This window comes from Scyliorhinus torazame, chromosome 14 (assembly GCF_047496885.1).
Source record: "Scyliorhinus torazame isolate Kashiwa2021f chromosome 14, sScyTor2.1, whole genome shotgun sequence".
Lineage (NCBI taxonomy): Eukaryota > Metazoa > Chordata > Chondrichthyes > Carcharhiniformes > Scyliorhinidae > Scyliorhinus > Scyliorhinus torazame.
In genome coordinates, this window is record NC_092720.1 from 48,984,474 (window position 1) to 48,997,221 (window position 12,748).

At 50.2% G+C, this 12,748-nt stretch overlaps 1 protein-coding gene across 1 annotated transcript in view; it reads right to left on the reverse strand.

Annotated features, from left to right (window-relative positions):
• Positions 1-10,973, reverse strand: part of LOC140389028 (uncharacterized) — a 78,060-nt gene extending 67,087 nt beyond the window's left edge. Inside the window, exon 1 of the mRNA XM_072473193.1 lies at positions 10,809-10,973. Within this exon, the coding sequence (XP_072329294.1) occupies positions 10,809-10,965 (157 nt within the window). The 5' untranslated portion in view covers positions 10,966-10,973. The remainder of the gene's footprint in view (positions 1-10,808) is intronic.
• Between the last annotated feature and the right edge of the window lie 1,775 nt (positions 10,974-12,748).

Here is a 12,748-nt window from a genome sequence, read left to right on the forward strand (position 1 = left end):
CAGATAAATCCAGTGCAAACATACTAACCTTTGAAAAAACAACGCTGCAAAAAAAAGGAAGAGAGAAAACCCCCCTCTTACTTTGTCCAAAACATTTAACCCATATAACAGCATGAAATAAAAAATAAAACTATATACACTTTTCCAACTCCCCTACCCTCGGTCCAAGACCAGTCCTCAGTCCCATTCCTCACTTCTGCCCCAATCCTTCCGCCTTCACAAACATCTCCGCTGCTTCCACCGTATCGAAATAAAAGTCTATGGCGTTGTAGGTCACCCTCAACTTAGCTGGGTACACTACGCCAAACCGCACGCCACTATTATACAGTGCCATGTTCTCACCCATCAAGGTGAGCTGATCGCTGTGCTGCGACATGCCGAAGGCCGCCTGCCTCCTTGAAAACTCCACGGTTAAGCCCTGGTAAATACGTATACCAGCTCCAGCCCACTGCACCTCCCGCTTATGTTTCGCCCAACTCAGGACCTTCTCCTTAACATGATACCTGGGAAGCAAACAATCATTGCTCTTGGCAGCTTGTCCGTCTTTGGTTTAGGCCCCGACGACCGATGAGCCAGTTCCAGTTCATACCGGGAAGGATTATCTCCCTCTCCCACCAACTCCGCCAACATCTTAGAAAAGTGCTCTGTCAGCCTCGGGCCCTCTGCCCCTTCAGGCAGGCCCACGGTTCTCAAGTTTTGCTACCTCAATCTATTTTCCAGATCCTCCAATTTAATTCACAGCCCTTTGTTGGCCCCGAACACTCTCCTCGCCCAGCAAGGTGAGCTGATCGCTGTGCTGCGACATGGCTTCCTCCCTTCATTTTCTCAAACTGCTCCACCAGCATCTTCAGCGCCGCCATCATGGGCAGCACGGTAGCACAGTGGTTAGCACAGTTGTTTCACAGCTCCAGGGTCCCAGGTTCGATTCTCGACTTCGGTCACTGCGCGGAGTCTGCATGTTCTCCCCGAGTGTGTGTGGGTTTCCTCCGGGTGCTCCGCTTTCCTCCCAGAACTCAAAGATGTGCGGGTTAGGTGGACTGGCCATTCTAATTGCCCATAGTGTTCAAAAAGCTTAGCTGGGGTTACTGGGTTACGGGGATCAAGGGGATTGGGCAGAGGTGTGGGGCTTAAGTGAGGTACTCTTTCCAAGGGCTGGTGCAGACTCGATGGGCCGAATGGCCTCCTTCTGCACTATAAATTCTACATAAATTCTATGATCATCTCCTCCTCATCACCTCCATGTGCTTTGCAAACTGTTTCTCCAGTTCCAAAGCCATCACTTGGTCATCTTTCCTGCCGTAAGCAGTGCAGTCCCACCCAGCGACCCAGCCTCCGCCACCTCTCCAGCTACAAAGCTGACCCTTTCACTCTCCGGCGAACATTCACTCACTGCCTTCCTCATGACAGCTTTCTTTTGGTTTTTCGACATCACCCCCCCTTCCTTATGCCAACCTGCACTCAATTGTTAAAAAAATGCCCCTGGGACCAGGCATCAAACTCAAAGAAATTAAGCTTCGATCAGGAGCCCCCCAATGTGTGACTTCCTCCGACATGCCGCCACTGGAAGTCCCACTGAGGACAGATGTTTTTTCTATGGAAGGAGTGCAGCAAAGGTTTACCAGGCTGATTCCTGGGATGGAGGGACTGTCGTACGAGGAGAGACTAAGTCGCTTAGGATTATATTCACTGGAATTTAGAAGAGTGAAAGGCGATCTCACAGAAACGTAGAAATTCTAACAGGATTAGAAAGGTTAGATTCAGAAAGAATGTTCCCGATGGTGGGGGAGTCCAGAACTAGGGGTCATAGTTTGAGGATAAGGGGTATACCTTTTAGGACTGAGGTAAGGCAAAATTTCTTCATCCAGTGAGTGGTGAACTTGTGGCAATCACTACCACAGAAGGTAGTTGAGGCCAAAGGGTTGTCTGATTTCAAGAAGAATTAGATATAGCTCTTGGGGGTATAGGGATCAGGGGATATGGTGGGGGAGGGGGGGAGAAGGCAGGATCAGGGCATTACATTTGATGATCACCCATGATCATAATGAATGGCAGAGCTGGCTCAAAGGGCCGAGTGACCTACTGCTGCTTCTATGTCTCTATGTACGCATCGTCTTGGTCCACTCAGAAATCCCCAACATCTTCTATCCTTTCTACAGTATTTTACCAACACCTGTCTGTTGTGTTCAGTTGTCTTGTCCTTGCACTGATTCATACATGCTGATGGCTTACTTAGAATGATGACTTATTAGTTAACACGTGGAAGGATAACATACAGAAAGCTATACAGACTAGGTTGCTCTGGAACTACCCGATGTGCGATTGTCCTTGTGTATCCCTTACTACTGATAGCCAGATGTCACATGACTGATGTCTGACGCCACCTGCTGGTGGGAGGTCGCATTGCTGAGTGTATGCAATATTATTCACACAGGCATATCATTTTTGGAGATGTTTGTCTTTATATACAAACCCATGATTAATATCTTTACATATGTGGTTTATGTTCAAACAGATTTAACTAATGCGTCCATAGACATGATATGCCTGCAGGCGTGTGTCCCTTGTGCACAGCTCATTGTGCCTCCCTCACGGAATCACCCCGCTGGTCGTCAGGGCTTTTGTCAGTTTTTTTGAAGACTGGTTCCGTGCCGGTCTTTTATATTTTAGCCTTTTTACACGATGCGCCTTGGCACTTGGTATTCTTGTAGGCCATCCTGGTGTTTCCAGCTTCTTCTGTTTCTTTGCTCAATGCTGTTGGCTGCTGCATTGCTCTGTGCTCGCGCGACGCTCTCTGCTGCTGACCTGTTGTGTGGTCTCCGGTCTGTCAGTCACATTGTCACTGTCTCCTTTCCTGGTGTCCTCGGTGGGACTCAAAGTATCCCCCACTCTCCCTCTTTTTCTGTTTAAAAAATGCTATCGCTTGAGTGTTTTTCGTCTTTGGTTTGGCTCTGGTGGCACCCATCTTGTCGCTGGCCTGTGCCATAGAATCAGTGTGCTGTGGGTCGTCTGCAGAGACATCTTGTGTCGACATGCTTCCAACGGACCGTGAGGTGGTAGTTAAGTCAGCACCTTCAGCGACCATCTGCAGAGCCTCATCCTCTGGTATCTGGGACGGATAACCCCACATTCTGGTATCTGGGTAGGATTAGCATCGTCAGCACTGGGTGCTGTGCCTTCATCTTCCGTTTGAGCCCCAAGTGATGGCTCCTCATCACTCGATATCACTATGTACACCTCATGTTTTTCACATAGCCCAAGTGGGGACTCATCCTCATTGTGTGCTGGCTTCACAGCTGTACGTGTAATCCAACGGCATGAAACTGCATCCAGATTCAGTATCAACTGTCGTCGTGGCGCTGCATATGGATGCAGGTCATGGTTCATCCCTGTCATGGATTATGATGTATGTCACCCATCGCCATAGAACTGTATATGGATGCTGTCATTTGCTCTTCAAAGTCCCCTGTTGTGGAATGACTTTTTGGGGCGTCCACTACTGGAACTTCTTCCTGGGGCTTTGATGGTTCCCTTCATGCTTCTGGAGCTAGTTTCTTCAGAATTGATAAAGTATTTTCTGTTTCCTGTAGGTTCAGAGCGACATAGGTTTAGCTGAGGTGTCTGCTGCTGCAATCTAGCTGCCCATTTCTTCGTATGCCATCTCAGAGCATTTACACTGCTCGAGGTCCGGCTCAGGCTGGACATCCCTTCACCTCATCATTCCCGCCAAACCACTGACGTAGTGCTGCACAGGCTCCCTCATTGAGTGGGCGATCTCTCCTGCAAAACCAGCTTTACTCGTGTTTCATATTCGCCCAGGTCCGGCTCACCATTCGGACCTTTGGTTACTTCATTGTTTGCATAGTCTTCATAGGATTTATCAAAGGACTCATTTTCAGAGTCCGTGTCACTGGAAAGTCTGTAAAATACGATACTGCACACACAGGGCCATACAGCTGCTCACGACTATTCAGAAGGATTTCTTCACTCATTTTGGTTAGACTGCATTGGCTCTTTTCTGAAATTCAAACAGTAAAGAACTGCTCTTCTAGAGCCATCTCCTCCACTGCAGTAACTGCTCTAATTCGGTCGATTGAAGGATGCGAAAAACATTGCTTCACGAAATGATTTGTTCGGCTGCATCTGGAGCATACTTTTCCATATGCTGGACATTGCCGGGGGCCATGACGGTTGGCACATTTATGGCACAAGAGGGTGGCTTCTGTCGACCACTTCAAATTGCCACCCACACAGAGACCATATTTCTTATTGAACTGCATCACAGTGCTGATGGTGCTGGTGTCTTCCTCCATGTTGCCGCCAAACTGTTTCGAGCTGAGTGTACAATTTGCTGTGCAGCCAACTCACTCACATGACAAATCTTAATTTCTTTATCCAATATCAAATCTTCCCGCAATCTCTCACAGAGCTTGTCATTTGATATGCCAAATACTATTTGATCACGGATCATTGAAGATTTCAGTGTACGGAAATTGCAGGACTGGGCCTTCAGCCTCAAGCTGACAACCAAACTTTCAAAAGGTGCAGGTTTCTGGGTACGACAAATATATCTTTCAAATGTCTCATTCGTTTTGGAAGAGCAATGCCCATCGAGGTACTCTATCACTTGATCATAGCTCTTGCGTTCATCTTCGCTATCAAAAGCAAATGTGTTGTAGATTTCGATAGCTTGTGGACCTGCCACCGTGAGCAGCAACACAATGCGCCTCTCGTCAGGCTGTGTCTGCAGGTCAAGGGTTGAAACATAGAGCTTAAATTGCTGTTTGAAAACGTATCAGTTTTTGTCTATGTTACCCTATGCTTTTTTTTTAAATTGAGAGTACCCAATTATTTTTTTTCCAATTAAGGGGTAATTTAGCATGGCCAATTCACCTAACCAGTGTGTGATTATCAGGTATTACGGTACCTGAGAGGCTGAAGTACCATTGGTTAAACCTAGGGGTTTTACCATTGGCTGTAGAGTATGGTAGCTCTGCCCCGATAGGCGGGGTATAAGAACTCGTGCCGTCCCAGCAGCCCTCATTCTGTACCTGAGCGGCTGGCGAATACTTCTAGCTTATTAAAGCCTTCAGTTGTACTACAACCTCGTTTTAGTAGTTATTGATCGTGCATCAATTTAATAAGCTAGATTTAAGTAGAAAGGATGGATCTCCGAATCAAGCCGGAGTGTCTGCAACTCAGTCCCAACGCGGCGAACTCAGCGGCGATCTTTAAGCACAGGCTGGCGTGTTTTAAAGGCTACCTGGAAACGGCTGAAGGCACACCCTCGGGGGTGCAGAAACTGCACATCCTGCACTCAAGGGTAAACCCAGAGATCTACACCCTCATCGAGGAGGAGGAAGACTTTGATGCAGCAATCGAACTTTTAAAAGGATACTATATTCGCCCAGTAAACCAGGTCTACGCTCGTCACCTGCTTGCAACAAGGCGAGAAACCCCCGGGGAATCGTTGGAGGAATTCTACCGCACGCTACTGGTGCTGGGAAGAAGCTGTGGCTGCCCGCAAGTTTCGGCGAGCGAGCACACGGAACTCCTATTCAGGGACCCCATTGTAGCAGGTATGAGTTCTTCACTAATCCGCCAACGTCTTTTAGAAAAAGACACCCTGGGACTTAGGGAGGCACGGGCCCTTGCAGGGTCCATGGAGGTGGCCTCCAGGAACGCACAAGCCTACGTGCCCGACCGCGCGGCGGCCCCCTGGGCAGCGTGGAATTCCGCAGCGGTCGACCCAGAGACCTTCCCCGTTTCCCTGCCGGCCTGCGCAGTAAGGCAGCCTGCCAACCCCGATGGGCCCCGCTGTTTATTTTGTGGGCAGGCAAAGCACCCCCGCCAGCCCTGCCCGGCGCGCACATCCATCTGCAAGGGATGTGGCAAAAAGGGCCATTTCGTGGGGGTCTGCCAGGCACGAGCGGTGGCCGCGGTCTCCGCGGTCTCGGCAACTCCGGACCGCCTCATCGAACTTCTCCACGGGCCCCGTGCGGCCAGCAGTCGCCACCATCCCCATATCCAAGAGCCACGTGCGGACCCCGGGCACCGCCACCTTGTCCCTCGAACACCACGCTAGAAGGATGGTCGCCGCCATTTTGTGCACCCCCGGCCACCATGTGCGACCAATGGGAGACGCCATCTTGGATGGGGCCCCAGGACACCAGCTCGGCCGACCACGCACTGCCTGAACAAAATCCACAACTGCTGCGTCTGGCCTCGGTGACTCTGGACCAGACTCAACCTCGAACACTCTCAACAGCAACGACGACTGTCTTCATCAATGGCCACGAGACGTCCTGCCTGATCGACTCTGGGAGCACAGAGAGCTTTATACACCCCGAATGGAAGGCGATGTTCCCTCCTTATCCACCCTGTTAATCAAAGAATCTCACTGGCCTCCGGTTCCCACTCAGTGGAGATAAAGGGGTTCTGTCTAGCAAACCTCACAGTCCAGGGAAGAGAATTCAAAAATTTCCGCCTCTATGTCCTTCCCCACCTCTGCGCGGTTACACTCCTGGGTTTAGACTTTCAGTGTAACCTGCAAAGTCTAACCTTCAAATTCGGCAGCCCTATACCCCCCCTTACAGTCTGCGGCCTCGCAACCCTTAAGGTCGACCCGCCTTCCCTGTTTGCGAACCTCACCCCGGATTGCAAACCCGTCGCCACCAGGAGCAGATGGTACAGTGCCCAGGACCGGATCTTTATTAGGTCAGAGGTCCAAAGGCTGCTGAGGGAAGGGGTCATTGAAGCCAGTAACAGCCCCTGGAGAGCTCAAGTAGTGGTGGTAAAGACCGGGGAGAAGCATAGGATGGTCATCGACTACAGTCAGACCATCAAGTGGATGCGTACCCTCTCCACCTCATATCCGACCTAGTAAACAGGATCGCGCAATATAAGGTCTTCTCCACGGTGGATCTCAAGTCCGCCTACCACCAGCTCCCCATCCGCACTAGTGAACGCATATACACTGCTTTCGAGGCAGATGGGCGGCTCTATCACTTCTTAAGGGTTCCCTTCGGTGTCACTAACGGGGTCTCGGTCTTCCAGCGCGAGATGGACTGAACGGTCGACCGGAACGGTTTACGGGCAACTTTCCCGTATCTCGATAATGTCACCATCTGCGGCCACGACCAGCAGGACCACGACACCAACCTCCGAAAATTCCTCCAGACCGCTAAAATCCTTAACCTCACATGCAATAAGGATAACTGCGTGTTTAGCACCGACCGCCTAGCCATCCTCGGCTACGTAGTGTGAAATGGAATTATAGGCCCCGACCCTGAACGCATGTGTGCCCTTATGGAGTTCTCCCTCCCTCACTGCCCCAAGGCCCTGAAGCGCTGCCTAGGGTTTTTCAGTTACTACGCCCAGTGGGTTCCCAACTATGCAGACAAAGCCCGTCCCCTGATCCAATCCACAACTTTCCCCCTGTCAATAGAGGCCCACCAGGCCTTCAGCCGAATCAAAGCAGACATTGCAAAGGCCACGATGCACACCATCGACGAGTCCCTCCCCTTCCAGGTCGAGAGCGATGCGTCCGACGTAACTCTGGCGGCCACCCTCAACCAAACAGGCAGACCTGTGGCCTTCCTCTCCTGTACCCTCCATGCTTCCAAAATTCGCCACTCCTCAGTCGAGAAGGAGGCCCAGGCCATAGTAGAAGCTGTGCGACATTGGAGGCATTACCTGGCCGGCAGGAGATTCACTCTCCTCACTGACCAATGGTCGGTGGCATTCATGTTCGATAATGCACAGCGGGGCAAGATAAAAAACGACAAGATCTTGAGGTGGAGGATTGAACTCTCCACCTACAACTACGAGATCTTGTACCGTCCCGGGGAGCTAAACGAGCCTCCTGACGCCCTGTCCCGCGGCACATGTGCCACCGCACAAGTGGACCGCCTCCGAGCCCTCCACGAGGACCTCTGCCACCCGGGGGTGACTCGCTTTTTCCATTTCGTTAAGACCCGCAACCTGTCCTGCTCCATCGAGGAGGTCAGGACGGCCACCAGGGACTGCCAAATCTGCGCGGAGTGCAAACCGCACTTCTACCGGCACGAGAGGGGGCACCTGATTAAGGCTTCCCATCCCTTTGAACGCCTCAGCATGGACTTCAAAGGCCCCCTTCCCTCCACCGACCGCAACACGTATTTCCTGAACGTGATTGACGAGTACTCCCGGTTACCATTCGCCATCCCCTGCCCCGACATGACCGCAACCACCGTCATCAAGGTCCTCAATAGTATCTTTGTACTGTTCGGTTTCCCCGCTTACATACACAGTGATAGGGGGTCCTCCTTTATGAGCAACGAACTGCGTCAAATCCTGCTCAGCAAGGGCATCGCCTCGAGCAGGATGACCAGTTGCAACCCCCGGGGAAACAGACAGGTAGAGAGGGAGAACGGAACGGTCTGGAAGACCGTTCTGCTGGCCCTACGGTCCAGGAACCTCCCAGTCTCCCGCTGGCAAGAAGTCCTCCTGGAGGCCCTCCACTCCATCTGGTCACTGCTTTGTACAACCACCAATCAGGCACCTCATGAACGTCTCCTTGTGTTTCCCAGGAAGTCCTCCTCCGGGACCTCGCTCCCGACGTGGCTGGCAACACCCGGACCCATCCTGCTCCGAAAACACGTGCGGGCGCACAAGTCGGACCCGTTGGTCGAGCTACACGCTAACCCCCAATACGCCTACGTGGCGTTCCCTGACAGCCGACAAGATACGGACTCCCTACGGGGCCTGTGCCTACCCTATACTTGAAGCTGGTGAGGTGCCTTTAAACTCTCCACCATCTCGAGCTTCATTGTCTTTTATTGCGTTGGGTTTCTACAGGGCGTAGTTTACTCGGTCGGTTGAAGAATTTTCTTTATTCTGTTTCATTTTTCAACTGGTTTTCCTTTGTCTTATCTGCTGTTTTATTAAATGATCAACACTATTGGTACCATGTTGTGTTCTGTTGTCTTGTCCTTGCAATGATTCATACAGAACTGTGATGACTTACTTAGAATGATGACTTAAAATGATGACTTATTAGTTAACACATGGAAGGATAACATAGAATGCTATATGGAATAGGTTGCTCTGGAACGACCTGATGTGCAAATGCACTTGTGTACGCCTTACTACCAATTCCTGATTGCCAGATGTCACATGACTGATGTCTGATGCCACCTGCTGGTGGAAGGTCGCATTGCTAAGTTTATGGAATATTAATCACAGGCATATCACCACACTGTCCTTCAAGTCTTCCCTGCTCTCCTAAAACCTGAAACATTCCTTCTGGGTATTTTTGTTTGATGTACCATTACTTGTATTTCTTTCAAGTTAGTACACAACATTCACTGCTCACAATGCAGTCTGCTCCAAGTTTGGGAGACAAATCATAGAAGTTACAGTGCAGAAGGAGGCCATTCGGCCCACCGAGTCTGCACCGGTCTTTGAAAGAGCACCCTACCCATGCCCACACCTCCACCCTATCCCCATAACCTAGTAACCCCACCCAACACTAAGGGCAATTTTAGACACAAAGGGCAATCCACATAACCTGCACATCTTTGGACTGTGGGAGGAGACCGGCGCACCCGGAGGAAACCCACGCACACACTGGGCGATCGTGCAGACTCCGCAGTTACCGAAGCCGGGAATCAAACCTGGGACCCTGGAGCTAAGAAGCAATTGTGCTAACCACCATGCTGCCGTGCTGCCCTAACATCATGGGTGACCACTTGGTGGAAAACTGCCATTCAAGACGCAGGTGTGATTCAGTTACCGATTACCAGCAATTTTAATTCTTCAACCCACATCTACTCTGACCTTCCTGCTGTTAGCCTCCTACACTCATTCCTGTGGAACTCGATGCGAGCTTGAGGAATAGCATCACATTTTTCAATTAGGCACTTTACAGCATTCCGGACTCAACGCTGCACTCAACAATTTCAGATCATGACCACTGCTTGTTTTTTTTATTGGACAGTAGTTGTTGGTGCTATTCTGTTTTATCCCCATTCACATCTCCCCTGGATCCTTTTTCTTTTTTTTTCATATTGTCCCATTACCATCTCCTTCTACCTTGTACCATCATCGCTCTTTAATTACTTTCCCCCGTCCTCCCTATTACATACACGTTTCCTTTTTTATATACACACACGCCCTCTTTCCTGCCTCTCTGCTTACCGTTGCTCCAGTTTCTAGGTTTGATTTTTTAAATCCTGGAGCTGACACATTCGAGCGGTTCCCCTCACCACTGACGCTGCCAGACCTGCTGAGAATTTGCAGCATTTTCTGGCGCCAATTCCGATATTCGGTGTCCGGAGCATGTTTGCTTCTGAACAGCGCTCGGTTGAATGTGACTGGACACTTTATATTGTGGCTCGGATCCTTCACACGCTCAGGTGCGAAGGGATAATAAAAAATAGAATAAATCAAAGTTGATCCCATCAGAAACTAATCGCCAAAAATTGCAGTAGTAAATAACTGGACAGAAACAATTTCACCAAGAACTTCAAAACCACCTCACGTCCGTTCATCTTCACTAAAACATTTGTTTTCAATTTGTTCTCCCGTGTGTTCAATATAGGCTTTCGAGATATTATGCAAAAATTACCCAAACCACTGCAGACTGGTGAGAAATCTCAAAATGAGGAATTAAGACTGTTCAATGAATGATTAATATTATTTATCACAAATGAAAAGTGATCTGGCTGGTTAAACATTCCCGAGCAATGTTCAGTACACTTCTCAGAAGCGCTGTTCCGAAAACCGAAGACGTAACGGCATTTTTACAGTTTCCAATAGTTAATTCTTACCCATTTTACAGAGACCTGCTCTGCATGGCCTCTGAGCCACCGCAAACAACAGAATGAAGTAAAGCCACATCTTGTACCCAGCCTCCGTACACTTCTGTCTTCTCAAACGCTCTTTCTGCAGAAACAGTATCGCTTGAAACGGGTCAACAGGTGTCATGAAACTATTTTCCTGGTTGGCATTTATATTCCTTTTTTTTGAGGTGGAGTTACAACGTTCTTCCTGTCTCCTACTGTTTATTCATTTTATCTTCCTGTCACTAATGCGCCTGCCAGTGTTAAACCGCAGGCGTGTGCCTTACCCTTTCGCTATTGTCTGACGCAGGAATCACAAAATGCGATTGGGTGGACAATCAGTTTTGAAGGCAAAATCGTGGCCGGCGCTGGTTTCACGCCAAATTGTTATTCTACGGTGACTCACCAGCAGCGACAATGCGTTCTACTCCACCGTACAGTAAATGTCATTTGCATATCATTAGCGGGCCTGACCCAGTATTCTCCGTGGCGTCGGCGATTCTCCACCTCCACCGGGGGAATTCCCGACAGCGAGGTTCAGCTGTGCTCTTAAAACTTGAGAAACAGGCACCGTGGCTGATGAGGGAGAAGGAGGAGGTAGGACGTGGAGAGGTGGACCATGGTCTGCCGGTCCTGACACTGACAAGGCTGGCTGCGGGGGAAGGGCCTGTGCCAAGGCCGGGGGGGTGGGGGGGGATGGGGTGCCACAGGATCGGGGTGACCCCTCGGGACCTAGTTTCCAGACACAGCCTGCCATTGCGCGACCTGCAAGGCAGCCATCTTGCTGCGCACCCCACTGACCACCCACCTTGGCCTCTGGGTCTGCAGAGTGACACCGGCTGTATGGGTGCCTTGGAAATGCTGACCCTTGCCACCAGGCCTCCACCACAAACGCCACCCTTGCAGTATTGGCCTGGGTGCCACACATGGCCGGCACCACCTCCTGCTCCTGCATGCGGTTGCACTCTTCCACCTGCAGATACTGGAGGCTCGCTGACAACCTGTCATGTAGTCCCTGGCTCTGCGACGGTATCTCCATTATCAATGGGACTGTCCCCTACCCGAAACCAGTCTGGATGGCTGGGGTCAGCCAGCCCTCTGACCATCCGTTCGCTCGGGAGTTCCTAGCTCCATCTGCTGTACTGGATCAGCTGAGTGGTGCACACCATTTCCTGCTCCAGGAGCGTCTTCTCCAAAGGTCCTAACATAGAACGCTACCATTAAGCCTCACATTCATTTTTCCACAGCTCGTCAGTCCCTTTAGCTCTGCCCAAATAGCACGTTGCCTTTATGATTATGACCATAGCACACTATCATTCCTTTTCTACTTGTATCTCTGCTGTATGTATCAGATTTGGAGCAAGACAAACCATCTCCAAATTGGCATTGGTAAAAGAAAGCCAGCAATTCAACAATTTCAGATCATAATCACTGCTCCCAAATTTCAGACAGGTTATGATTCTGTTACTATTTACACCTCCACTAGACCCATATTTTCTTTCTTTGCTTGTTCCATTATCACCCCTGTTTGTCTTGTTCCCTTTGCCCTTTCATCACTCCAGCCTTCCTTCCGCAGACCGTCCCGTTTGTTCCTTCCTCCCTGGCCCTCTCCCATCTCTATGCTTCCTGAACAATTATTCAATTTCAAACAGTTTCAGTTCTGAAGGAAGGCTATTGACCTGAAACGATAACTCTGATTCTCCATCCACAGATTCTGGCTGACATTGTTGTTATTGTTGTTACTTACAGCACCGAAGGAGGCCATTCGGTCCATCGTGTCTGCACCAGCTCCCAAAAGAGCAAACTAGTTAGTCCCAGTCCCCAGCCCTGCCTCCGTAACCCTCCTCACTCCCCCCTCACGCACCCCCCCCGAGATGAACAACTCCTCAAACACGGCCACGAATACCCCCTACCTTTTCTCAAAGCCC